At 46.8% G+C, this 27,492-nt stretch overlaps 1 protein-coding gene across 3 annotated transcripts; it reads right to left on the reverse strand.

The window, feature by feature from the left end:
* Positions 1–4: 4 nt before the first annotated feature.
* bmper (BMP binding endothelial regulator) lies at positions 5–26,427 on the reverse strand. 3 transcript variants are annotated; one of them, XR_016494363.1, is made up of 15 exons: positions 25,137–26,427; positions 23,792–23,877; positions 11,687–11,786; positions 9,838–9,920; positions 8,164–8,254; positions 7,947–8,029; positions 5,765–5,864; positions 5,490–5,599; positions 5,237–5,371; positions 4,918–5,022; positions 2,828–2,877; positions 2,237–2,599; positions 1,781–2,117; positions 1,378–1,508; positions 5–1,223 (listed from the first exon to the last, which is right to left on the reverse strand). XR_016494363.1 is itself a non-coding variant. In XM_036972392.2 (15 exons), exons 1-15 carry the CDS (start codon positions 25,249–25,251, stop codon positions 1,042–1,044), a joined length of 2,064 nt encoding a protein of 687 aa, XP_036828287.1. In that variant the 5' UTR covers positions 25,252–26,427; the 3' UTR covers positions 5–1,041. The 3 variants fall into 3 exon arrangements, 2 of the variants coding, with proteins under 2 accessions (XP_036828287.1, XP_021449352.2); XM_036972392.2 differs by having other exon boundaries at positions 2,832–2,877; positions 11,687–11,783; XM_021593677.3 differs by having other exon boundaries at positions 2,832–2,877.
* Between the last annotated feature and the right edge of the window lie 1,065 nt (positions 26,428–27,492).

Below are 27,492 nucleotides of genomic sequence, written 5' to 3' on the forward strand. Positions count from 1 at the left end.
GCGATGAGTTTCATGGAAATTATATATTGCTGGTCTTAAATAATAACTTACAAGGTCAAGTGAAATGTACGTCTTGAGGAACACCTTCAGTTTGAGAATCAACACACAACAACCTGTACACTGAGCATTTAAAAATACAGTACGTTTCTTCCCTGCGATGATGCAACAACCGAGTCACATATGGGCATTTCTCTTCACACAAGACACAATTACACAAACACATAAATAGCTTTTTTCCCTTTAAATCATTTATAACAAAATTAAATTTATGATTCTGGCTCTTGCTACAACATATTTATTGATCGCTATATAAATTAACAATATCAACAACAATAATAATAATACAAAAAGCTATCTGTTTTTATGCACGTCTTGTTAGTTTACAGTATAAAATAATCTTATGCACGTGATACCTGGGGGTTGTTCAATATGTTCATCATAGAGCTTATCTCTTATGCTGGCAGGGTGAACATGCTTGTTTAAGATGCATTGGTTGGTTTCCTGATTTTGAATGTCTGTGTGCTGCAACAGAGTGAAACACTGAGGCCATATTGGCTCAACACAGAGCCAGCCCCACCCTTTTCCTGAAGGTCCATGACAGTCTGGATGAATGTCCCTTGAGTGTCCAGTAACTAAAGAAGCGTAGCCACAAAGGCTTTCCCAAAGGGTCTCTTCCTCTTTTAACTACAAGGGTGATGTTTCCCTCCAGATTCCTATCCCATTTGAATGACAACATGGGCGCCATCCTGTGGAAACACAAGGTAGTGCTGGACGAGTAAGAGCAGCCGACAGCGGAGTTCCAAACCCCAGTTTGTGATGGCCGGTATCTATCTCCCTCAGAGTGGATGAGGCCTCTACCTGACCCACCTGTCTTCTGAGAATCCCTTCAGTCCATCGTTGCCTGTCTGCAAATCCATTAATCACCCCACACTCACCCCAATGTCCCCCCCACTCCTCCCTTCCTCAGGTATGGACCCTGAGTGCTAGGAAGTGTTGGCTGTTTGGCCCTCTCTCAGCCCCCATTCCCCTGGGGCACTAGGGTCACCGGCCAGGGCAGGCTGTGGGCTTGATGCAGCGGCCCTGGAACAGCACCAGGTTGGCTGGGCAGTGGCAGCCGGCAACGCAGGGCTTGTGGCAGGGCCCGATCTCATTCCAGTTGTCACAGGTCTTGGTGCAGCCCGGGCCACAGGTGTCGTACACCGCTCCGTGTTTACACTGGGTGGCTGAGAAGATGGGAGTTGGTTAGAAATAACTGCAGATCGCCTAACATGAATGGATTTCAGAGATGCGTCGATCAATTCTATTGAGCAAATTGAATGTGGGGGGAGTCCCCTGTTCCATGAAGTTTAGTGATAGGCTGTGTGTGCTGTCACTCACCCATGCAGGCAGCCTCTGGCTTCCAGTAGAAGGGGGCTCCTTCCCTCTCACAGGCCCGACTGTAGGCGATGAAGGACTCACAGTAACAGTTCTTATGCACCGGACACTCACACATGTCTGTTACACAGGACCTAGAGAGAGACAGAGGGAGAAAGAGAGAGAGATAAGACATGTAGATACATGTTGAATTAAATTGAATGGACTGGATTAAATGTATTTCTATACTAAGAGGGTTCCATATTTAACACAACATTGGACATTTTATGCACATTGGAGACAAATATCACATTTGCTATATGAACAAAATGTCACAAGAGCATTTGGAAATGTTGCAGATTCTAGGACAAATCTCATTACAAATTAAGCTCCCCAACATTCCTGAGACACCCCAAGAACCACTGACCTAAAGAAGGAGGCAAAGTCCACCACCTGGTGACACTTCTGGAACTCCCAGGACTTGAGCTTCTGACACTCCCTGTGAGCACGGAACCTGACCTTTACACTGCCGGGACAGAGGTACGAGGTGGGCCTCCTGACGGGCTGGGCACAAACCTCGTTCCCCTCCACGCGCCACGACTCTGCAAACTCATCCACCACGAACTTGAAGAGGCCGTCGCTGCCCATGGTGTCATCCCGCTTGTGTCCATTGTAGTTCCCACAGAGGCCGCAGAGACGACCGCGCAGGTGAGGAGCAGCCACCACCTCCACAAAGCTGTCCCCGTCCCACGTGATCTCCAGACCTGAGGGAAGGGGAGGAGGGAGAAAGAAAGAGACAAGAGTTATGCTTCAAAAAGGAGCTAAAATGCACTTTAGCAGTGTCCTTTAGGTTCCAATGAAGTTAACATGAATCCTGTCTAACCTGCAATGGTGGTGAGTTTGAGCAGGTATCCATCCAGGTCGATGTGGACCCCAGGGCCATGGTAGGGCAGGGCGATGCGTGTGCCGTTCCTCCTCACCGTTAGGTGCTGGTGCAGACTGAGACTCAGCCCTCCTATCCTCAGCTCCACTGACTGGGTCCAGGAGTAGGAGCGGGTTCGCCTCGCATCGTTCCTCACCACAACCGTGAAGCCAGAGTCAGAGCCGGCGCTGTTTCCACCCCCGCCAGAGGGGGCGCCACCACAGTCTCGAGTTAGAACATACTGGCAGGTTCCTTGGAAGTTAAATGTGCGCCCGTCGAAGGTGTTGTAGTGGGGGTCGCCGAATACAGTGCACACGCCTGGCTCTGGAAGAAGTGATAGGAGGGAGAGAGAGAGGCGAGTGTGTTTAATTATGGGCATCAATTTGATCTAACTTGTATTCCTTTATTTTGCATGAGAAATCTGTGTTTAATACAACATAACTAAATGTATATTTGAGAGAAGATCAAGAAAGAAACAACCGCCACAAAACTGTCAAATGCAACCCACAAAGGTGTGTGAGGACTCAGCAGAGGAAGAGGGGAGTAACTTACTCACTTTCAGTGCAAACTGGGCAGCAGCCTGTCCTGTTCAGGATCTTATTCTAGAAGAGACAGACAGACTGTTAGATACACAGACAGAGAGAGATCAGCAGGCAGCCAGTCAGAGTGCAAGAGACAGACAGTCAACTGGACAGTTGGACACATTACACATTAATACCCACACACATAGACACAGACAGATAAAACCAGTCAAACGTGGACAGCCAGACAGTGAGACATTGATACAGACAATTTATACTCTCTGCCTGGTGTATGTGTGTGTTTGCAAGAGAGATGGTGGGGGGTACGTTTCAACCTCCATCAGAGGTGCACATTTGAGAACTCTATCCCCTTCAACCTCCACTTACCTTTGCCCCAGGGCTGTCCTCATCACTTACACCCCCCCCCCCCCCCCCCCCACACAAACACACACACCCGGGTCCCACCTGACCCACATCACAGTGCACAAAGGGCTCTCCCTCTTTGAAGCTCTTTGAGAGAAGGAGAGATTGGCTTTCAGGATCTAAATATAGGGAAGCTCTTCTTTACTGTCACTCAAACTTCACCCAGACAAAGACCTGACTGGAGACTGTGTGTCTCCTATGGGACGGAGGGGCAGACACATGGGTGACCACACTGTGACCGTGTGACAAGTGAATGCTACATGACCACCAGGAAGGTATGATGAGTGGATGTTGTGATACTGTATGACAGGTGACCGCTATGTGACCAGATCTATATTGCAATTGACCGCTAGGTGACCGTGTCTCAGTTGGCTGTTATGTGACTATTACGACAGATGACCATGACTCAGTGACCAAGACACAAACACAGATGGCCGTTAGGGGATATACTACATGACTCCATAACAGGTGAACGCTGTGTGACCACTAGGAATCGATGACTAAGGCAGCCATATGTGATTAATTGTACTGTCTGACTAATGACCGTATGACAGTTCATTATACTACTAGTTGACCATGATCTGCTTCATAACCATACGGGCATGGTGTATATGTGATGGTGGTGGGATGCTAGCTTAAAAAAGAATGACAACGAGCCTTTAATGTCGACTATATGAACGTATGAAAGAACAGATGACCACTACATTACCGCGCAACAAGCAACCGCTATGTGACCATAACAGGTGACGCTAGGTAACCATTGTAACCGTGTGAACGCTGGTCACTGGCAGCATGAATAAGTAACTGATCATTTGGTCGCTGGAATGCATAGAATCTACTACATCACCCCAAGACAGGTGACCGCCCTGTGAACTGGGACTGTTACTCAGCCTAAAAAACTTGACAGCTGAAGCTATGGTTACTGTGGTAAGTTACCAGGGTCGTGCCTTGGCCCACCACACTGTTCTGGCCCAGGTGAATCGGTTTGACTCCTCCTTAACGCTCCACCGCAAAATCAGCTTCCAGTCAGCTGCCTACTGTGACACCAACACGTCACGCAAGTGGATTGAACATGTGGCGGTTAGTCACAGACAGTAACTCTGGACAGTAGACAGCCTCTGTCTGTCTCAGCGGGAGGGGGACCAGATGGATGGGGACGTGGTGAAGTGTGAAAGGGACTGTCTCATGTTGATGATTCAGGGAGAACAGAGGGACCCCAGGGCTATGTCCTATAGATATAGGCAGTGTTCATAACATAAGTGCATTTAAGTTGCAGATGGGAAATTGCTTAAAGCTGAAATCTGCATATGGTGAAACAGCGCCACTGTCCGCCCCAGAGCATTTGTTCTCGTTTTTATTTTGTTGATGAAACAGAGGAGAGGAGCATTCAGCATCGTGGTAAAAATGATTTGCGGTACATGCTCTGCTGTTCTATCATGGGTCCAATGAAGAAAAAAACAGGGGTTGTTGTTTGAAGTAACTTCTTTGTTGATGTAACATCGCAAACGAGTGTAGCAGTTTCACCAAGTACAGATTCCAGCTTTAAGATGATAGGTAAAGTGAGTGAGCATGATCATTTTTTTAAGCCTATTCTAATCAATGTTGTCATTCACATCAATTCATTGAAAAATTCCTGGAATGAAAAGGCGCAATACAAAGAGAGACAGTTTGTGATTGGGCCTTGAGCCTGTCATTCACCGAGGGGCAGCTGGTGATTGGCACACACTGCTTTGGCTGGCACTCGATGGCCCCCTTGACACAGGCACACAGGGTGCAGTTCACAGACGACCACATGTCTCCCTCCTAGAGCAGAGGAAGAAGCAGAGAGGGAACCAATCAACCATCACATCAATCAAACAAGTATTAATGGCTGTATAAATATGCATATACATGTCAGAATGAGGACAACTGCGGTGGATAAGTATCAGTGTTGAATGTTGAGGCAATGGTAAGGTTCTATTTTCCCAGTTGATATCAAGGATGCAGCATTAGGACTTGTTGTCCCAGACTGTCTCACCCGGTAGATCTTGTTCCTGGCCCGGCAGTACTTCACTTCCGCTACCTTCACAAAGGACAGACACGCCTCACAGCACTGGTCACCATGGCAACTGCCCGGCCGAGAGCAGCGCTTCCTACACACCACAGTGGAATTCTGAGAAGGTGGAGGGATACGAGGGAAGGAGAAGGGGTCAGTTATTGATGGTAACTTGGTGAAAATGGCACATACATTGAATAGAGTTCTGGGGCCTGGTTCTCTGGTCAGTTCTTACCTTGCAGGTACAGGTGGTGCAGTTGTCATGCTTGAAAGAGGTGCCGTCCTCATAGACCTCACTGTGGAACAGACAACTCCCCATCGACAGGTCAAACACTTTCCTCTGACCTGACGGAGAGAGAAAGAAAAAAAGATATGCTTGATGATAATTATTCTGACTTAAGATGTTTTAATGTGTGATGTTTTAATAATAATAATTCATGAAATATGAATATGTTCTCCAGACTTCTATCGGAGAGTCCTATGAGGTATTTGATGAGAGAGGGGTGTTACCGAGGCACTTGGGACAGCACTGTCCGGGCTGAGTGTGGCTCAGGTGGGCGGGGCATGAGAGGACAGGACACACATCCCTGACGCATAGGGTCCGCCCTCCCTGAAAGAACACAGCATATCATATCAAATCAAATCGTTATTTCTCACATGCGCCAAATACAACTGGTGCTTACTTACAAGCCCTTAACCAACAATGCAGTTTTAAGAAAATAGAGTTCAGAAAATATTTACTAAATAAACTAAAGTAAAAAAAAATACTCCAATGAAAGAAGAATAAGGAAGCTATATACAGTGCCTTGTGAAAGTATTCGGCCCCCTTGAGTTAATACTTTGTAGCGCCACCTTTTGCTGCGATTACAGCTGTAAGTCGCTTGGGGTATGTCTCTATCAGTTTTGCACATCGAGAGACTGACATTTTTTCCCATTCCTCCTAGCAAAACAGCTCAAGCTCAGTGAGGTTGGATGGAGAGCATTTGTGAACAGCAGTTTTCAGTTCTTTCCACAGATTCTCGATTGGATTCAGGTCTGGACTTTGACTTGGCCATTCTAACACCTGGATATGTTTATTTTTGAACCATTCCATTGTAGATTTTGCTTTATGTTTTGGATCATTGTTTTGTTGGAAGACAAATCTCCGTCCCAGTCTCAGGTCTTTTGCAGACTCCATCAGGTTTTCTTCCAGAATGGTCCTGTATTTGGCTCCATCCATCTTCCCATCAATTTGAACCATCTTCCCTGTCCCTGCTGAAGAAAAGCAGGCCCAAACCATGATGCTGCCACCACCATGTTTGACAGTGGGGATGGTGTGTTCATGGTGATGAGCTGTGTTGCTTTTACGCCAAACATAACGTTTTGCATTGTTGACAAAAAGTTCAATTTTGGTTTAATCTGACCAGAGCACCTTCTTCCACATGTTTGGTGTGTCTCCCAGGTGGCTTGTGGCAAACTTTAAACAACACTTTTTATGGATATCTTTAAGAAATGGCTTTCTTCTTGCCACTCTTCCATAAAGGCCAGATTTGTGCAATATACGACTGATTGTTGTCCTATGGACAGAGTCTCCCACCTCAGCTGTAGATCTCTGCAGTTCATCCAGAGTGATCATGGGCCTCTTGGCTGCATCTCTGATCAGTCTTCTCCTTGTATGAGCTGAAAGTTTAGAGGGACGGACAGGTCTTGGTAGATTTGCAGTGGTCTGATACTCCTTCCATTTCAATATTATCGCTTGCACAGTGCTCCTTGGGATGTTTAAAGCTTGGGAAATCTTTTTGTATCCAAATCCGGCTTTAAACTTCTTCACAACAGTATCTCGGACCTGCCTGGTGTGTTCCTTGTTCTTCATGATGCTCTCTACGCTTTTAACGGACCTCTGAGACTATCACAGTGCAGGTGCATTTATACGGAGACTTGATTACACACATGTGGATTGTATTTATCATCATTAGTCATTTAGGTCAACATTGGATCATTCAGAGATCCTCACTGAACTTCTGGAGAGAGTTTGCTGCACTGAAAGTAAAGGGGCTGAATAATTTTGCACGCCCAATTTTTCAGTTTTTGATTTGTTAAAAAAGTTTGAAATATCCAATAAATGTCGTTCCACTTCATGATTGTGTCCCACTTGTTGTTGATTCTTCACAAAAAAATACAGTTTTATATCTTTATGTTTGAAGCCTGAAATGTGGCAAAAGGTCGCAAAGTTCAAGGGGGCCGAATACTTTCGCAAGGCACCGTACATAGTCGTTAGAACAACGCTGCATTAATCTTCTCTTATGCATTACTCAACTTATCTCCAGTTAATGACCATTTCCCTTACACAATATCATTTTTACCTTTGTCTGCACCTGTGAAACCCGGATTGCTACCTTTAACAGCTCACAAACACAACTACTCTAGATGCCAGACGGTTTTCACAGTTCCCCCTGGCCTTGTAGCAGTGTGCCCTCATTAACGGCTGGTACAGGACACAGTGTACACTAGTCCCACTGAGGCGTTAATGTGTTTATAGACTCACCTCACAATGTGTTTACTCACTCACCTCCCCTGTTTGTTTACTAAGGGGAGGGGGAGCGTGACCACTGTGAGTCCCCTGAGAGCCAAGACAAACTCATTTGGACCACAGAGAGCCAGTTACTGTACTGTGGGGACTGGAGACATGCATGTCTATACAGTGTATACTCACAGTGCAGGTGCATTTAATACAGGGTTTTCCCTCAGGGTGAAACTCTTCCCGCTCTTTGTACAGACGGCCCTCCAAGATACAGCCTGGAACAGAAGAGACACACAGGTTAGCTTTATTATCGATGTATTCCTTTTTTTTCACACACACACACACACACACACACACACACACTGGACTCTACCCACACACTCACTCACTCACTCACTCACTCACTCACTCGGGCACGTTGGACAGCACTTCTTGGGGTGAATCTTGGGGTTCCTGCAGTGGACGACACATTGTGCTTCCGCTTCAGTTACGACACCTTCCTGTCAAAACCAGGAAGCAATTAAAACAGCGATTTATTTATTATTGTTCGAGCAAATTTCCTACGACATATTCCCAGCAGCATCCCTGTCCAGTCCTAGGCTACGTACATCAGTGACTATTCTGCTGCATACCTCTCATTCCTGTATTAGACAAACTCGTCTCTCGGTTGCTTAGCTGTTTGAATCCTGTTTCAGTTATGTAAGGCATGTACTACGTAAGCAGGATATTAGATAGGGACAAACCATTAGATAGGAACATTCCATTCTGCATCTCACACATGCAACTATTCTACACACTGGGACACCCCTGATCACTCACTGGAAATGTACCTGAAAAAATATCCTGAATCAACAACATATTCCATGAGAACCACAAACTGAAGCTCAGAAACACACACGCACACACCTCCCTTGTTGGGCAGATCTCAGTAGTCTGCCATGTGTTTAGTTCAATAGAAGTGACATGTATTATACATACCCAAGGATTGTTAGAAGTAGGAGTGTTAGAACTAGGGACCTCAACACATTGTTTGTGTGTGAGGTCTGGATACTGGTTAGACCCCCCCTCCCTTTCCCTCCGAGTGGGTATCTTGGGGATGGAGTAAATGAGTGGTGTGTGGAGCTCAGCTTTTTTCGCACACCACCCTTCAACACGCAGACTAACACATAGCCTAGTTTGACTGGACCTCCCCAATGCTGGAGCTGACACTCCCTCACACAGCTGTGTCCACTGCCATTTTATTTTGTTTTATTTTTTACATGTAACCTTTATTTAACTAGGCAAGTCAGTTAAGAACAAATTCTTAATATATATTTACAATGACGGCCATTGACTTACAGTGTTCAGATCTGTGCGTGTGTTTTGTGTTTTAAGTGGTATTGTGGGACCCTGTGAGTGTGTGGTGTGTATACAGTAAGTGAGGTTGGGTGTACATGTGGTTTGAGTGTGTTTTGAGGAGACGTGTGGGGTTAGTCTTGTGAGGTCGACACTGGGTTGGGGAGGCTTGGAACCAGATGGGTGGACTGTACTGCCAAGTTCACCTGGCTCCTCTCCCAAAGATATTGAGACATATATCATCCTCCTTTATCTTTCTATCCCTCTCCTTCACTCGCTCTCTCTCAGCCCCCCCAACTTCATCTGCCTTTCTTTCTCTTTATGTCTCTTCTTCCTCCAACCCCTTGGCTATCTGTCCACTGTCTCATTTTTTCTCTCCCTCACCTCTCGTTCCCTCCCCAACTCTGTGTCTCTGTCTGCGTCATTCAGCCTCCCACTCTAAATGTATGTCTATCTTTCCCTAGATCCTCACTTATCTTTCTCCATTTCTTTATTAATCTCTCTCTCCCTTTCCACAAGTATCTCTTTCACTCACTCCCCCTCTGTCCGTTTGCCTCTTTTCCACTCACTCCCTTCTTTCATTCTCTCTCTCTTTCCCTCTCCCTGTCTGCCTCTGGCTTAGTACTCCCTCTTTCCTTCTCTCCGTCATTTACTTTACATTCCCTCTACTTACTTTTCTCATCATCATCTCTCTCTCTATGTCTTTCACCCTCCCTTTCTCTCTTTCATTTCTCTTTGTGACACTCACCTGACAGCGGCGAGAGATGCAGGGCTTGATGGAGCTGGTCCAGGAGACAGAACTATTATAGGACTCTCCATCTAGCTGACAACCTAGAGAGTGAGAGGGGAAGGATAGAGAGAGAGAGTGAGAGAGAGGGGGGATAGAGAGAAAGAGACAGAGAGAGGGAGAGTGAGAGAAAGTTAGCACTCCAAACCTGGATGTGAATGTTTACTAGTTCGTGGAAACTAAAAGTCTACAGGGAGCACTAAATGGACCACATGTGTGAACATAGAGCTGTTTGCCTCTCCAGACCATACGTGTTGAGACAGATTTAACACAGGGTTATGAATCCACTGTATGCGATGCCTGGAGGGAGTCTGTCTGCCACCACCGTCAGAGCCAGCTGGCTATAGTGCCCCTTATGGCTTGGGAAGACCTTTCTTTGATTGTCATGATTTGGCATAGTGATGGTGAGGTTTAGTAGTCTCGACACTGTCAGTTATGTGCAATTCAGACACTTGAGACAGGCAGACAGACAGACAGGCATGCACACACTCTGACAACCCTAATCCATTACATAGATGTATCAAGATACCAGAACATGTTGTTGTGAAGTGTCCAGGTCCATTCCAAGGGCATGATAAAAACACTGTGTGAAATGGGCCTGAGATCCACTATGAGCAATCACAATGCTCCAGATACACCACCCACAGTCAATAAGGGACTAAATTAATAAGATCTTCAATTTCAACAGATATAGGGTTGTCTGGTTATGGAAACACAGCAAAACCATTCCTATGATAAAACCACTGCATTAAGTACTTGAACAGTGGGAGGTTTTTGTGCTGACACGAGCAAGTTCCTGTTCTAAATGTAGACATGGTCATGAATAAAACCCAAAGTCAACCACAATGGAGGAACAATAGGCACTAATACCGTTCACCATGACAACATGGGGCTTTCCATGGTCGACTTAAGCGAGCTCCACCTCTTTTCATTTGAATTAACTCTAGTCTCGTATAATCTTGACCGCAAACAAAGGACCGCGCCCCAGACCATGAGGTGGTCAATGCTGTGGACCGTGTCCAAGGTGACCCCAACACTACGCGACCCCTGTGTGTTTTGATTGGTTAGTGAATGAGTGCGGTCCTAGTCTGGGAGGCTGAGAGGCGCAGCGGCTCGTAAACTAGGTTTATTTCTGTGCCCCGTAAACCCAACGCTGAACCCCAACGGGTCCCAACCCGTCCCAGAGAGGAGAAGTCCACCACTGCAGCTGTGTGTGTGTGTGTGTGTGTGTGTGTATATGAGAGAGAGAGAGATGCTGGCAAACAGTGTGAGAAAGAATAGGTCTGAAGACTTAAATACGATTCGCTGTACGCCTGTCACATGTTTGTGGGTGTATGTGAGCAGAAGCCTGGAAAATAATAGCTATATGTGTTTGTGTATGTAGCAATTTACCCTCAAGCAGAATCTTCAATTGGTCTGATACAGTACACATACATACACACGCATAGTAACTATTGTGCTGTGGGAAGAAAAACTATTCCTCATTCCTCCACAAGGAGGCAGTAGTGGTTAAATAAGTAGGATGACCAGTGCAGCTGGACTGACTGTCTTCTACTGTGGGACTCAAGCTGTCACGTCACCCTCACTCCTACAGGTAGCATCAATGACCGTCAAACAACATCACTGCAATGCTGCAGCAAGGTCTATACATCAACACTAAAGAGATTCAGAGATAGACCTAACTCCCTCCACGAGACAAAGTTCCAAGTCTATTGGTCTCGCTGAGACTACAGAACAGTACATGCATCCCCTAACCTTCGACCTCATGTTTTCATGGTGATGAGAGTAGTAGAGTGTGTGTGCTGCTCACCTTTGCATCTCTCACAGCAGGCTCCCGTCTGTTTGACAACCAGAGCACAGTCCTCAGACACCAGGGGACACTTCTCCTGTTTACAGTCTGCCTTCTCCTTCTGATGGAGAGGGGGAGGGTGGGAGGGGGGGTAGAGAGATAGAGATTGAAAGAAAGAGGGGGGAGGAGAGAGAAAGAAAGAGGGGGGAGGTGAGAAAGAGGGGGGAGAGAGAGAGGAAGAGAGAGACGGAGGGATAGAGGGAGAAGATGCTTTTTGATTGCCATCAGTGTATTCACATTATAAAGTCTCCTACACATTCTTTGTCGACACACTCCCCTTTTACAGGCTAAAATGAACTCTGGTTACATGTACTTTATGCAGATGTTCTCTTTCTCTCTTCTCAATTTATATACAACCCCACTTTATATACTCTATACTTTATTATCACTTTGCCACTAGCTTTATACACTCCCTTTATATAGTCCCCATTTACTCAGTGCAACCTAACTGGACTGTATAATGAGTCAACTTCAAAGTTGGACCGTGGCCCATATAACTGAAATAAAACTGGGCGGTTTTATTTACAGAGAGCCTTCACTGGTTCTCTAACCACGCTGGTTTGGGTGATGCCATCAGTGAAGGCGAGAGAAGGGTGGAGAGAGGCGAAGGCACATGGGATCCATACATAGTCTCTGTAAAGCGCTCCCCAAACCACTGGTCTAAATCATAGAGATTTTCAAAGCACTTTCAACAGCCAGTTCAAGACAAATATGTCTGAGAGTGAGATATATGATGCCAGATAGATAGAGGGATGGATTTTGAGAGAGAAAGAAAGAGAGAGATGGATTTTTAGAGAGAGAGAGAGAAATAGAGAGAGATAAAGAAATAGAAAGAGTGGAGAGTTATGCGTCTTCTGACGACCACAGTAGTTTTTTATGTTATTTATTTCACCTTTATTTAACCAGGTAGGCTAGTTGAGAACAAGTTCTCATTTGCAACTGTGCCCTGGCCAAGATAAAGCAAAGCAGTGTGACACAGACAACAACACAGAGTTACACATGGAGAAAAAATAGACAAGCCAATAACACAATAAACAAGTCAATGACACAGTAGAAAAAATAAAGTCTATATACAGTGTGTGCAAAAGGCATGAGGAAGTAGGCAATAAATAGGCCATAGGAGTGAATAATTACAATTTAGTGGATTAACACTGGAGTGATAAATTAGCAGATTGATGATGTGCAAGTAGAGACACTGGTGTGCAAAAGAGCAGAAAAGTAAATAAAATAAAAAACAATATGGGGATGAGGTAGGTATATTGGGTGGGCTATTTACAGATGCACTATGTACAGCTGCAGTGATCGGTTAGCTGCTCAGATAGTCGATGTTTAAAGTTGGTGAGGGAAATAAAAGTCTCCAACTTCAGCAATTTTTGCAATTAGTTCCAGTCACAGGCAGCAGAGAACTGGGAGTAAAGGCGGCCAAATGAGGTGTTGGCTTTGGGGATGATCAGTGAGATATACCTGCTAGAACGTGTGCTACGGGTGGGTGTTGTTATCGTGACCAGTGAACTGAAATAAGGCGGAGCTTTACCTAGCTTATAGATGACCTGGAGCCTGTGGGTCTGGCGACGAATATGTAGCGAGGGCCAGCCGACTAGAGCATACAGGTCGCAGTGGTGGGTGGTATAAGGTGATTTGGTAACAAAACGGATGGCACTGTGATAGACTGCATCCAGTTTGCTGAGTAGAGTGTTGGAAGCTGTTTTGTAGATGACATCGCCAAGGTCGAGGATCGGTTGGATAGTCAGTTTTACTAGGGTAAGTTTGGCGGCGTGAGTGAAGGAGGCTTTGTTGCGAAATAGAAAGCCGATTCTAGATATGATTTTGGATTGGAGATGTTTAATATGAGTCTGGAAGGAGAGTTTACAGTCTAGCCAGACACCTAGGTATACATATTCTAGGTCGGAACCGTCCAGGGTGGTGATGCTAGTCGGGTGGGCGGGTGCTGGCAGCGAACGGTTGAAAAGTATGCATTTGGTTTTACTAGCGTTTAAGAGCAGTTGGAGGCCACGGAAGGAGTGTTGTATGGCATTGAAGCTCATTTGGAGGTTAGATAGCACAGTGTCCAAGGAAGGGCCAGAAGTATACAGAATGGTGTCGTCTGCGTAGAGGTGGATCAGAGAATCGCCAGCAGCAAGAGTGACATCATTGATATATAAAGAGAAAAGAGTCGGTGCGAGAATTGAACCCTGTGGTACCCCCATAGAGACTGCCAGAGGTCCGGACAACATTCCCTCCGACTTGACACACTGAACTCTATCTGCAAAGTAGTTGGTGAACCAGGCGAGGCAGTCATTAGAAAAACCAGGGCTATTGAGTCTGCCGAATAAGAATACGGTGATTGACAGAGTCGAAAGCCTTGGCCAGGTCGATGAAGACGCCTGCACAGGACTGTATTTTATTGATGGCGGTTATGATATCGTTTAGTACCTTGAGCGTGGCTGAGGTGCGCCCGTGACCGGCTCGGAAGCCGAAATGCACAGCGGAGAAGGTATGGTGGGATTCGAAATGGTCAGTGATCTGTTTATTAACTTGGCTTTCGAAGACTTTTGATAGGCAGGGCAGGATGTATATAGGTCTGTAACAGTTTGGGTCTAGGGTGTCACCCCCTTTGAAGAGGGGGATGACCGCGGCAGCTTTCCGATCTTTAGAGATCTCGGACGATACGAAAGAGAGGTTGAACAGGCTGGTAATAGGGGTTGCAACAATGGCGGTGGATAGTTTTAAAAATAGAGGGTCCAGATAGTCTAGCCCAGCTGATATGTACGGGTCCAGGTTTTGCAGCTCTTTCAGAACATCTGCTGTCTGAATTTGGGTGAAGGAGAAGCTGGGGAGGCTTGGGCGAGTAGCTGCGGGGGAGGTGGAGCTGTTGGCCGGGGTTGGAGTAGCCAGGAGGAAGGCATGGCCAGCCGTTGAGAAATGCGATTATCATGGATTTATGACCGTGTTACCTAGCCTCAGTGCAGTGGGAAGCTGGGAGGAGGTGCTCTTGTTCTCCATGGACTTTACAGTGTCCCAAAACTTTTTGGAGTTAGAGCTACATGATGCAAATTTCTGCTTGAAGAAGCTAGCCTTTGCTTTCCTGACTGACTGAGTGTATTGGTTCCTGACTTCCCTGAACAGTTGCATATCGTGGGGACTATTCGATGCTATTGCAGTCCGCCACAGGATATTTTTGTGCTGGTCAAGGGCAGTCAGGTCTGGAGTGAACCAAGGGCTATATCTGTTTTTAGTTTTGCATTTTTTGAACGGGGCATGCTTATCTAAGATGGTGAGGAAATTACTTTTAAAGAATGACCAGGCATCCTCGACCGACGGGATGAGGTCAATATCCTTCCAGGATACCCGGCCCAGGTCGATTAGAAAGGCCTGCTCACAGAAGTGCTTTAGGGAGCGTTTGACAGTGATGAGGGGTGGTCGTTTGACCGCAGACCCATAGCGGATACAGGCAATGAGGCAGTGATCGCTGAGATCCTGATTGAAAACAGTGGAGGTGTATTTGGAGGGCAAGTTGGTCAGGATAATGTCTATGAGGGTGCCCATGTTTACGGATTTAGGGTTGTACCTGGTGGGTTCCTTGATGTTTTGTGTGAGATTGAGGGCATCTAGCTTAGAATGTAGGACTGCCGGGGTGTTAAGCATATCCCAGTTTAGGTCACCTAACAGAACGATCTCTGAAGCTAGATGGGGGGCGATCAATTCACAAATGGTGTCCAGGGCACAGCTGGGAGAGGAGAGGGGTCGATAGCAGGCGGCAACAGTGAGATACTTATTTCTGGAGAGGTTGATTTTTTAAATTAGAAGTTCAAACTGCTTGGGTATAGACCTGGAAAGTATGACAGAACTTTGCAGGCTATCTCTGCAGTAGATTGCAACTCCTCCCCCTTTGGCAGTTCTATCTTGACGGAAAATGTTGTAGCTGGGTATGGAAATCTCAGAATTGTTGGTGGCCTTCCTAAGCCAGGATTCAGACACGGCAAGGACATAAGGGTGGGCGGAGTGTGCTAAAGCAGTGAGTAAAACAAACTTAGGGAGGAGGCTTCTGATGTTGACACGCATGAAATCAAGGTTTTTTCGATCACAGGAGTCAACAAATGAGGGTGCATGGGACACGCAGGGCCTGGGTTTACCTCCACATCACCCGAGGAACAGAGGAGGAGTAGGATGAGGTTACGGCTAAAAGGCTATCAAAACTAGAGCGTTGGGGACAAAGAATAAAAGGAGCAGATTTCTGGGCGTGGTAGAATAGATTCAGGGCATAATGTACAGACAGGGGTATGGTGGGGTGCGGGTACAGCGGAGGTAAGCCCAGGCACTGAGTGATGATAAGAGAGGTTGTATCTCTGGATAAGCTGGTTATAATGGGTGAGATCACCGCATGTGTGAGAGGTGGGACAAAGGAGGTATCAGAGGTATAATGAGTGGAACTAGGGGCTCCATTGTAAACTAAAACAATTATAACTAACCTAAACAACAGTATACAAGGCATTTTGACATATGAGAGAGACATACAGCGAGGCATAAAGTAATCACAGTTGTTGATTTGGAGAGCTAACTAAGACAACTGTCACGGCCGTCCTCCTCTTCGTCTGAGGCGAGAAGGATCAGAGGACCAATATGCGGCGTGGTAAGTGTCCATGGTAAAATCTTTAATAAAGAAAGACTGAACACTATACAAACGAGTAACAAAAACAATAAACCAAATTCGACCGTGAAGCTACAAAATGAGACCTGTGCTGAAACAAGCCATCAACATAGACAATCACCCACAAACAAACAGTGCAACCCAGGCTACCTAAGTATGATTCTCAATCAGAGACAACTAATGACACCTGCCTCTGATTGAGAACCATACTAGGCCGAAAACATAGAAATGCCCCAAAACATAGAAAAACAAACATAGACTGCCCACCCAACTCACGCCCTGACCATACTAAATAAATACAAAACAACGGAAATAAAGGTCAGAACGTGACAGTACCCCCCCCCAAAGGTGCGGACTCCGGCCGCAAAACCTTGACCTATAGGGGAGGGTCTGGGTGGGCGTCTGTCCGCGGTGGCGGCTCTGGCGCGGGACGCGGACCCCATCTCATCATTGTCTTAGTCCGCCTTATTGTCCGCCTCCGTGGCTCTCTCAGCATGACCACCCCTCTCAATGACCCCACTGGACAGAGGGGCAGCTCGGGACAGAGGGACAGCTGCTCGGGACAGAGGGACAGCTGCTCGGGACAGAGAGACAGCTGCTCGGGACAGAGAGACAGCTGCTCGGGACAGAGAGACAGCTGCTCGGGACAGAGAGACAGCTGCTCGGGACAGAGAGACAGCTGCTCTGGGCAGAGGGGCTCCGGCAGCGGCGCCGGACAGGCGGGAGGCTCCGGCAGCGGCGCCGGACAGGCGGGAGGCTCCGGCAGCGGCGCCGGACAGGCGGGAGGCTCCGGCAGCGGCGCCGGACAGGCGGGAGGCTCCGGCAGCGGCGCCGGACAGGCGGGAGGCTCCGGCAGAGGCGCCGGACAGGCGGGAGGCTCCGGCAGAGGCGCCGGACAGGCGGGAGGCTCCGGCAGAGGCGCCGGACAGGCGGGAGGCTCCGGCAGAGGCGCCGGACAGGCGGGAGGCTCCGGCAGAGGCGCCGGACAGGCGGGAGACTCCGGCAGAGGCGCCGGACAGGCGGGAGACTCCGGCAGAGGCGCCGGACAGGCGGGAGACTCCGGCAGAGGCGCCGGACAGGCGGGAGACTCCGGCAGAGGCGCCGGACAGGCGGGAGACTCCGGCAGAGGCGCCGGACAGGCGGGAGACTCCGGCAGAGGCGCCGGACAGGCGGGAGACTCCGGCAGAGGCGCCGGACAGGCGGGAGACTCCGGCAGAGGCGCCGGACAGGCGGGAGACTCCGGCAGAGGCGCCGGACAGGCGGGAGACTCCGGCAGCGGCGCCGGACAGGCGGGAGACTCCGGCAGCGGCGCCGGACAGACAGGACCACCTGCAGGGAGGAGACAGAGAGACAGCCTGGTGCGTGGGGCTGCCACAGGAACCACCAGGCTGGGAAGACCTTCAGGAGGCTTGGGGTTAAGAGGAGGCACCTGAAAGACCGGGCTGTGGGGGAGCACTGGAGCTCTGGTGCGCAACCTTGGCACCACTTCCCCAGGCTGGATAACCACTCTAGCCCGGACCGTCCAGAGTGCAGGCACAGGTTGAACCGGGCTGTGGGTAAGCACGGGAGATCTAATGCTTACTACACGCACCTCTCCCTTCGGCTCCATTCCCACAGTCGCCCGGTACGAGCGGAGCGCGGGCAGAGGACGCACTGCACCCTCCCAGCGCCCCGGAGACACAGCACGCAGAGCCGGCGCAGGATACCCTGGGCCAAAACTGCGTACCGGCGACCAGACCCGCTGAGCAGGCACCATACGCCCTGGCTCGATGCCCGCACTCGCATGACACTCTCGGGGGGCTGTCCTATAGCGCACCGGGCTATGGACACGTACTGGCGACACCGTGCGCTTAACCGCATAACACGGTGCCTGCCCAGTATCGCGCTGCTTATAATAAGCACGAGGGGTGAGTGCAGGTCTGCTACCTGGCCTAGCTCCACCCCTCATGTGCCCCCCCCCCAAAAAAATTTGGGGCTGTCTCTCGTACCTGTCGCACTGCCGTGCTGCCTCCTCATATCGCCGCCGCTCAGCTTTCGCTGCCTCCAGCTCTGCTTTGGGGCGGCGATATTCCCCAGCCTGTGCCCAGGGTCCCTCTCCGTTCAGTATCTCCTCCCATGTCCAGGAGTCCTGTGATACCGGCCGCTGTTGTTGTTGCTGCTGCTGCTGCTGTCGTCGCTGTTTTCTACCACGCCGCTTGGTCCTTGGTTGGTGGGTGATTCTGTCACGGCCGTCCTCCTCTTCGTCTGAAGAGGAGAGGCGAGAAGGATCAGAGGACCAATATGCGGCGTGGTAAGTGTCCATGGTAAAATCTTTAATAAAGAAAGACTGAACACTATACAAACGAGTAACAAAAACAATAAACCAAATTCGACCGTGAAGCTACAAAATGAGACCTGTGCTGAAACAAGCCATCAACATAGACAATCACCCACAAACAAACAGTGCAACCCAGGCTACCTAAGTATGATTCTCAATCAGAGACAACTAATGACACCTGCCTCTGATTGAGAACCATACTAGGCCGAAAACATAGAAATGCCCCAAAACATAGAAAAACAAACATAGACTGCCCACCCAACTCACGCCCTGACCATACTAAATAAATACAAAACAACGGAAATAAAGGTCAGAACGTGACAACAACAAAGGGTGAGACAACAACAGCTAATCAGCTAAAACAGGTAAAATGGCGATGAATGGGCAGAGAGGGTCGGTTAACTACACACAAAGCCTGAGTTCGCGGCTAGGGCCGACAGATTAAAAAAGAAAATAATAATAATAAATAAATGAAAATAAAATAAAAAATAAAAAGAGTACCATGATTGATGGACAGTCCAGCGGGCAACAGCTATGTAGCCAAGTGATCATAGGGTCCAGGGGGCAGCAATCGATGGAACAGGGAAGCCGCGGAGTAGTCGCTACCACACAAGCTAGCGGGGGAACCAACGTTTAAAGTTAGTAGCCCGGGCTAATAGGAGTGTCTGCTCCGACGTCCGGCGGAGGCCGGTTGAAGGCACAGTGGATGGAGTATTCGTCGGCAGAGGTGGTGCAGTGGTGCAGTGGTGGTGCAGCGGGGCGCCGTGTCGACTAAGGATCCAGGCCAGATGGCGAAAGAGGTATTGTAGTTGTAGTAATCTAGTTTTCTATCCGGGAGATGCACCTGGCTCACGGCTAACTGGTGCTAGCTTCGGGGCAGGGGCATTAGCCACTCGGTAGCAGTGGTGATCCGGTGCCAAGGTCCAGAGCTTATGGCAAGGATCCGGTGGAGTAGTGGGTTCTAGCCATGTTTGGGTGGAGTCCGGGTGAACAACTGAGTAGGCCGGGAGGTGGGCCTCAGGGATAGTTTCGGTACTGGGTAACTTGGTGGGTGCTAGCTAGCTGTGAAGATCAGGAGAATGGTCCAGGGATTACGGCAGGAATCCGGCGTTGTAGTGGAGAGACAGTCCGTTACTGGTAGGCTGGCGAGTATTATCCAAGCTAAAAAAAGGGCTGGTACATGTGCAGAAGGTAAAGGCCGCTAGCAGTGGCTAACAATGACTAAATAGCTTGTAGCTAATTAGCTGGTTAGTTTCTGATGGCTAGGTGGTTCTTGCTATAAGGTCTAAATTTTTTAAATAATAGCGGTTCCGCATCACATTGGGTGAGGCAGGTTACCGGAAGATATAATTGAACTAAAATGGAGAAGAGATTGAAAATAAAATTGAAATATATACAAAAAAGACGAAAAAATACAAAAGTACACGAAAGGACGAACAAAACATGTCTGCACTGCTACGCCATCTTGGAATATCTAGTAGTGTCATAGAGGTCACGTATTTGTCCTTGAATCTTTATGTCTCTCCACACCTGTGCTTTCCCAGTTGGGCTTTGGAGCCATTCCACTCGGCAGCCATTAACACTAAGTGGTGTGAAAAGGTTTGACTTCTCTCAACAAAGATTAGGGGTCAAATCAGGTCACCACGCCTCATAAACACTCAACATACCGTGCACTTTCTGAGGCTTCTTACTGGTCTACTGGTCTACTGGTGGTATGTCGTGGCTTCTAATAGGCCAACGGGTGGTCTGGGGATTGTTATTGGACTACTGCTAGTCTCTTGTAATAACTAGATAAATATTTGACCTGAGGGGTAATAACATGTTGATAGGTTAATGTGACCATCTAAAAAGATATATGTAGAGTATGTAAGATGCATTGATCCCTGACGTGATGGTCATGTACTGTGGAAAGATGATCACTAGATGGCGACAGCACAGTCAGTTTCACTATCTCCATTTGCCAACTTCAGATAATCAAAATGTGTTCAGTCAAACCATGGTCTATGGATAATTTCTCTCTCCCTCCCTCCTAATCTCTCTCCCAGTCTTTTCCACTATCACTCTCTCTCTCAGTCTGACCTCAGAGGGCATGTCAAAACAAGCTGACAGGCTCGCCAGCCACCGTGCCGTCGGTCTTTCATGGAAGGATGGAGAGATCACTAAAAGGCTTTTCAGAGAAGCACTCAAATCAAAGGCCTATATAAAGCTGGACTCCTTGCCCTCGTGACCCTTCACCTCCCTCCAAAACAAACAGGTCGCGACCCCACAGGAGCAGCAGTTGTGGCTTAAAACTGAATGAAAAAAAGATAAGGGCAACAATATATACATTTCACTGAGAAGTCAGTAGGCCTATTCCTGCACCAGTGGTAGAAAGTGAATGGTGCTGAATGAACTGAATGTAACTTTTGGCTCCGATAGGTAGGCTAGCTACATTACTTTTCTTTGAATTCAGATGGTTGTTGTCCTATCCTTCTTTATGTCCTGGCAAGTAGCCTAGCAGTTAGAATATCTGATCCGATAAGGTGAAAATCTGTCGATGCGCCCTTGAGCAAGGCACTTAACCCTATTTAATTCAGGGGCGTCGTACTATAGTGGAGACTGCTGAGGGGAGGACAGATGAATTTGTATACCATTCCACTGATTCAGCTCCAGCCATTAACACAAGCCCATCCTCCCCAATTAAGGTACCACCAACCTCCTGTGCCGTACTACTATGGCTGTCCCTGTAAAACAACATATTTTACTGCACCTATCTTGTGTGTGACTATAAAACATATATACAGTACCAGTCAAAATTTTGGACACACCTACTCATTCCAGGGTTTTTCATTATTTTTACTATTTTCTACATTGTAGAATAATAGTGAAGACATCAAAACTATGAAATACCACATATGGAATCATGTAGTAACCAAAAAAAAGTGTTAAACAATTTTAGATTCTTCAAAGTAGATACCCTTTGCTTTGATGACACCTTTGCACACTGTTGGCATTCTCTCAACCAGCTTCATGAGGTAGTCACCTGGAATGCATTTCAATTAACAGGTGTGTCCAAACTTTTGACTGGTACTGTATTTTTGTTATTTAACCTTTATTTAATAAGGCAAGTCAATTGAGAACAAATTCTTATTTTACAATGACAGCCTACCCCGGCCAAACCCTCTCCTAACCCGGGCGACCCTGGGCCAATTGTGCGCCGCGTTACGGGACTCCCGATCACGGACGGTTGTGATACAGCCTGGATATATATACATATTTTTTGTTGTCTCTACCCCTCTATTAGAAGTATCCTGGAAGGTCCAATAGCAAAGCTGCTCTGGCGATTCTCTAACACCACCTTTGCTCTATAGACCACTGGGAAAACTGAGGGGGATGGAGAAAGAGAGCGGAAAATAAAGGAGGATTGTGTCTTCTTTGAGTCTTCTATACTACACTCTTAGAAAAAAAGGGTTCCAAAATGGTTCTTCAGCTGTCCCCATAGGATAACCCTTTTTGGTTCCAGATAAAACCCTTTTGGGTTCCACGTAGAATCCTCTGTAGAAAGGGTTCTGCATAGAACACAAAGGGGTTCTACCTGCAACCAAAAATGGTTCTACCTGCAACCAAAAAGGGTTCTTCAAAGGTTCTCCTATGAGGACAGCTGAAGAACCCATTAAGGTTCTAGATAACAACTTTTTTCTAAGAATGTAGAGATATCAACACTGACAACGCCAGTGGCAGAGGTAAAGACTGTAAAGGTACACGGTGAGTATTGATCTCCATGTTTGTGGAGCGGTTGGAACAGGAAAGGACCTTTGGCTTCCCAAATGTTTGCAGATCACTGGTCAGCCCACTGAGCTCATCAATCACTGCTACTGAGAAAGAGGAGAGGGGGCAAAAAGCGAGGGAGAGTAGTAGATAGCAGGTTAACGAGAGCTGCCTCCTGCCTCCTGGCTGCCTGTATATTATGTTTAGCGAGCGGGAGGCAGATTCCTGCGTCTTGTGAGATGGCTGGCGAAAAGAATGGCTTCTCTGTGTGCCTCAGTTTCCGCCAGTGAAGGGCCATTAACAAATACTCCGCCGCAACTGGGAGCCTGTGATTGACACTAGAGCCCTGACAGCTCACCCCCCACCCTTTAAAATCCGCCAACCCCCCCTAAAAGACAGCATGGCGACACAAGTGTCTTTCAGGCTGGCCTCCCTCCCCTGTGAGGCACTCTGGGGCCAGTGACATGACGGACGGGCCAAGATGAAAGGCTAGCCGTGGCCCTCTGATGACTGATAGCATTCAGCAGGGCTCCTAGTGATGGAAGCCTGATAAGGAGGTGGTTAGCAGAGGGAGACATATCAAAGAGACTATCAGAGCAGCTACAGACAGCCGAGGCAGCACGGCCACAGTAGCGTGCACAGTGCACACATAAATAGCATTCTAGATAACACTGTTTCTCTGTTTCACATAGGGCAAATACCCTGCAAGTCAAACACAACATTTGTAGAAACTTCCTCACCACATGACACTTTTAAAGAGGGAATAAAAAGACAGGTGAGGGAGAGCATTATTGAATCTGGCTGCTGGTGACAGAAAAGCCTCTTACTTGCATTCTCAACCGTAAAACAATGACCTTCAAAGCAAGGAGAGACAGAGGTCAAAGAGCAAATGTTCCAGGAAAGACACCTCCTTTCACATGTGTAACGTTAGCCTCGATTTAACAGGAAGTCGTGGCAAAGTCAGCATAAAGACAATGAGGTCTTTAAACAAACAATTCCATTTTGTTTAAAAGCCAGTGTGGGCTTAGAAGGGAAATAATTACATAGCTAGCCTACTGCTCTTATTTAAACATTACTCATCATTCTTTGTGATTAATAGAAAAAACAGTACAGGCCTATTTGCCCACTTAGGCCTACAACTCGGCTATAGACTATACATAATTAGGTCACAATATGAATATTAAAGTTATTCAGTCAAGCGCAGAGGGAAGAATTACGCACAACAATTGCGTTTTTTTCCTCCTCAGTGGAACCTACGTGCCAAAAACCAATAGGGAAGCTCAATGTCAACTAACAATTACCTGCCCTAACACCATTTGAAAGTTATTTAGCAAGAATTGGGATTTGTTCTCACCAGACAGACGCAGGTGATGCACGGGTTGTCCGTTATGTTGGGTATGTGGAGCACCTCTCCTTCGTTCTCGCAGCTGGCTTCTGTACCTGTGAAGGGCGCGAGGAGAGAGGCAATAAATTCGCGCATAAGAGAAGTTACGTCATGGACAGACTCGCCATATTCCAAATGTGCTTTTTCTTCAGGCCTACCACGAATTGTACCCGCTATGCGATAACGTATATTTTGTAGACGTTAGAATAAGTAGGCCCAATAGTCTGAGTTTTATCGACAAGTTCATATTTCTAATTTATTTGGATTATATAGGCTATAGCCTATAACTTTTTCTAAATTACGAAATATTCGATCAGTTTACCTCAGAATATTTTTGTCAGAGTGATTTAAATTTAGTTGAGATATAACATTTTTAGTTGAGCAGGGTAGTTAGTGGCAGCCAGGGAAAGTGTTGGGGGGGGGGGGGGGGGGGGGGGGGGGGGAATTTGGTGACAAAGTGATTTCTGTGAGAATTACAGGAGCAGGGCAATTGCCCCGACAGTAGCGTACCCTACAACCTTCACGTGTAATTAAACCAGCACAACTTTAAGTGATTGTGGGGAAACCCAACACTTTAGCCTAAATCCAATGAGGCTTTTCTTATTTTATAAAGCAGAGATGAATGAATAGCCCTATAAATGTTGTTTACTCTTCATCCATCTCTTGCAGCCGAGCACAGTGACAGGGGGCATTTGTCTTTTTACAACCAGACAACTTTCCTCTTCCACGAAAACGGTGCGTTCAACCCAGGCCCTGCAGGGAAAACAATAGACAGATGACATACCGCATATTTCGAATACCAAGTAGCGACACGGCATGGGAATTTAATGGTAGCCTACTCAGCTGATACCGATACGCAGGTTTTTCTTTCCCCTGAAATAAATGATTATGTTTGCACAATAAGCCGCCAGGTGACTTGGATACTGACCTCGACAGCGCGACCCAACTCGAGTTTCCTAAACAACAGTAGATGGGCAAATTATACTGGTGAGCCAATGCTCCTGTCATGAGGTTTCAAACGAGCCCGTGGCACCAGTTACCCGACAGAGCATATTTTTTTTCACTCAACTTTTAACGTCAATCCAATTACATTTGTTGTTGATTTAACGTTGATTTCAAGTTAGTTGACAATTCAACCAAATGTAAATCAAAACTAGCGTTAGACATTGAGCTGACGTCTGTGAAGAGTGGGAAGTAACGGGAACAGTGCATAGACTACCTCTAGGCCTATAGGCTAGCTTTTGGGCTTTTTTCTTGTTTTTGTCAATTGCTTGACATGTTTTGAAACCAAATAGGCCAAGTCAATGTATCTTACCTGTAATTAAAGGCGAGGAGGACTGTGGCATTTGGAACAGTAAAAACACGAATAAAAAGCTGCAGGTGAACTTAATAGAAAGTTCCAAGGCGCTCGAGCAGCAATACAACATCATCCTAAAATTGGTCCAGTAAAAAAAAAGAAGGAAAACGTAAAAAAAGGAAATGATATGCTAGAATATACATATATATAAATATTTAAATCCCCATGGGTTGGTGTGCGAATGAAAACCCTAGAATATATGGGACTCCAGCATAATTGCCCCCATTCAGGCTACTATAGCGTTCTTCAGTTGGTTTTGTTCCAGACCATAACCTTCAGTTTGTCAAAATGCTAAACGACATCCCGTGTCCTCCGGCATCCGACTATCGACATGACACGTGAAAATTACAATGACAATGCGGTGCGGACAGCCAGGCGACAGTCCTCATGTCGCGTCAAGGAGCGCTCGTGTTCCCAAAACAAGTGCAGGGTTTAGAAAAAGTTTCCAAATAAAGTGAAAATACAAATTTCATAAAATATTAAAATAAAACAGATGCGTATAATAAAAAAGACAAATAAAAGTATTTGGAAATAAATTCCCCAAATAGCCTAAATATATACTCGTAATTAAATGTCTTCAAAAATCCTCATGTTTGGAAATATCAAAAATATACAGATGCTGTCAAGTGCTAAAAGAAACCGGTTGAGTTTGGAATTGTAGGTCCGTTTTGCGCCGAGATGCTGTCCAACTGTCTCAGGTTTAGTAGCGGGCTTTAGGTTAGGCTACACGAGCCGGCACTGGTCTCTCTCACTCGCGAGAAGCGAACCACCTCCAGCCCAAAGTTATAGTAAACTGCTCCTACTGAGGCGCACGGCGTTGCCAGCGTAATAGAAACCCTTCTACTCCAGTTAAACATCCCCGCAGGGGATGAACCTCCTCCAAACAAAACGAGAACGGCCCCTCAATGTTTCAATTGTTGCCGGGGGTTTAATAATCCGAGTGATTTGAAGTACAATCTTGCCCGCTGCTCCCGGCTGGCTGCAGCTCTGGTAATGAAACACTCGGTACAATACCGCGCTGTGAGAGAACCACCTACTTCAATCAGATCTCGAGGCTGGATCTCGTTTCACTACAAACAAGCCTGGATACACAACATGCGATTCACCTGTCTTTACTGTTAATCTCTGCTGCGCTCTCTCAACACGGTCACGCTGCAAAACAGTGTGAAACGCAGAATGGAACAACGAAAATTCACTAATTCAGGCCACTTTGTATCAAGGTGGGGTTTCTGCGCCCCTCGAGCTGCCCGTGGACCAAGCGTCATCCCACAATTGTTGATCTCCCCCCACCCGCATTGATGGGGCGCACCACAATGTCTGTCTGTTCAGTATCATATATTTTACATTTCCAGTCATATCCTCAATGCAACACTTATTTGATAAATTATGCATTTTCTTTGTTTGACCCCACTTCAAAGGTCTGATGTCAATTCAGTATATATGATCTATAACATTTCAATAGCCTATAATAAGGGCACATATCTAGTTTAGGCGACATTAACCAGCTTGCATGACATGAAGTGTCTGTTACTGTTGTTTGAGACAGATTTAGAAATCTACACCTTTTAAAACAGTTTGTCACTCTTAAAATTGTGCTTCTGAAGAACCTCAAATGGGAAGGAAAAGCATTTCTTCAAAGAACCAATTATGACCCAACCCTGTATTTACAGCATTTAACTGTCAAGGAACAATGTTTTCTTTGATCTAATTATATTGCTCTTGTTACTTCGCATTGTAAACATGCCACGAGTGACGAGTAAATTTAGCGAATGGTGTGTCTGTGTGATAGAGAGAAAGAGTGTGTGTCACTGTCTTTGTGTCGACAGTGTGTGTGCATTCAGCAGTACAGATTAACGTTGTGTTGATATTGAACGCAAGATGGCGCCAAAGAGCACCCCTTTGAAGTAGAGGTGTCTATTCCCAAATTCTCCGCAAGATTACTACAGATGCTGAGTTGAAACAGTTATTTATTTAACTGTGCCATAAATGACCCTCTTCCACTCCAAAACGACATAGGCCTATTGCGCTGTCGTATTCCTTAGTATGGTCCTTTGTAGCTCAGTTGGAAGCGCATGGTGCTTGTAATGCTAGGGTAGTGGGTTTGAATCACGGGACAACTCATAAGTACGTGTTGGATAAAAGCGTAAGCTAAATGGCATATATTATTATATTATAGAGCAGGGAGGGATGGGCAACTTTCATGGAGTCGGGGGACACAAAAAAACGGAACTCGTCACATGAGGGTCCGCAGCAGCTCCCCTCGTCACAGTGAATATATATATATATATATTGTTTAAAAGTACATTTCCTGTAA

This window comes from Oncorhynchus mykiss, chromosome 3, assembly GCF_057628025.1.
Source record: "Oncorhynchus mykiss isolate SJ-2025 chromosome 3, ASM5762802v1, whole genome shotgun sequence".
In the NCBI taxonomy this organism is placed as follows: Eukaryota; Metazoa; Chordata; class Actinopteri; order Salmoniformes; family Salmonidae; genus Oncorhynchus; species Oncorhynchus mykiss.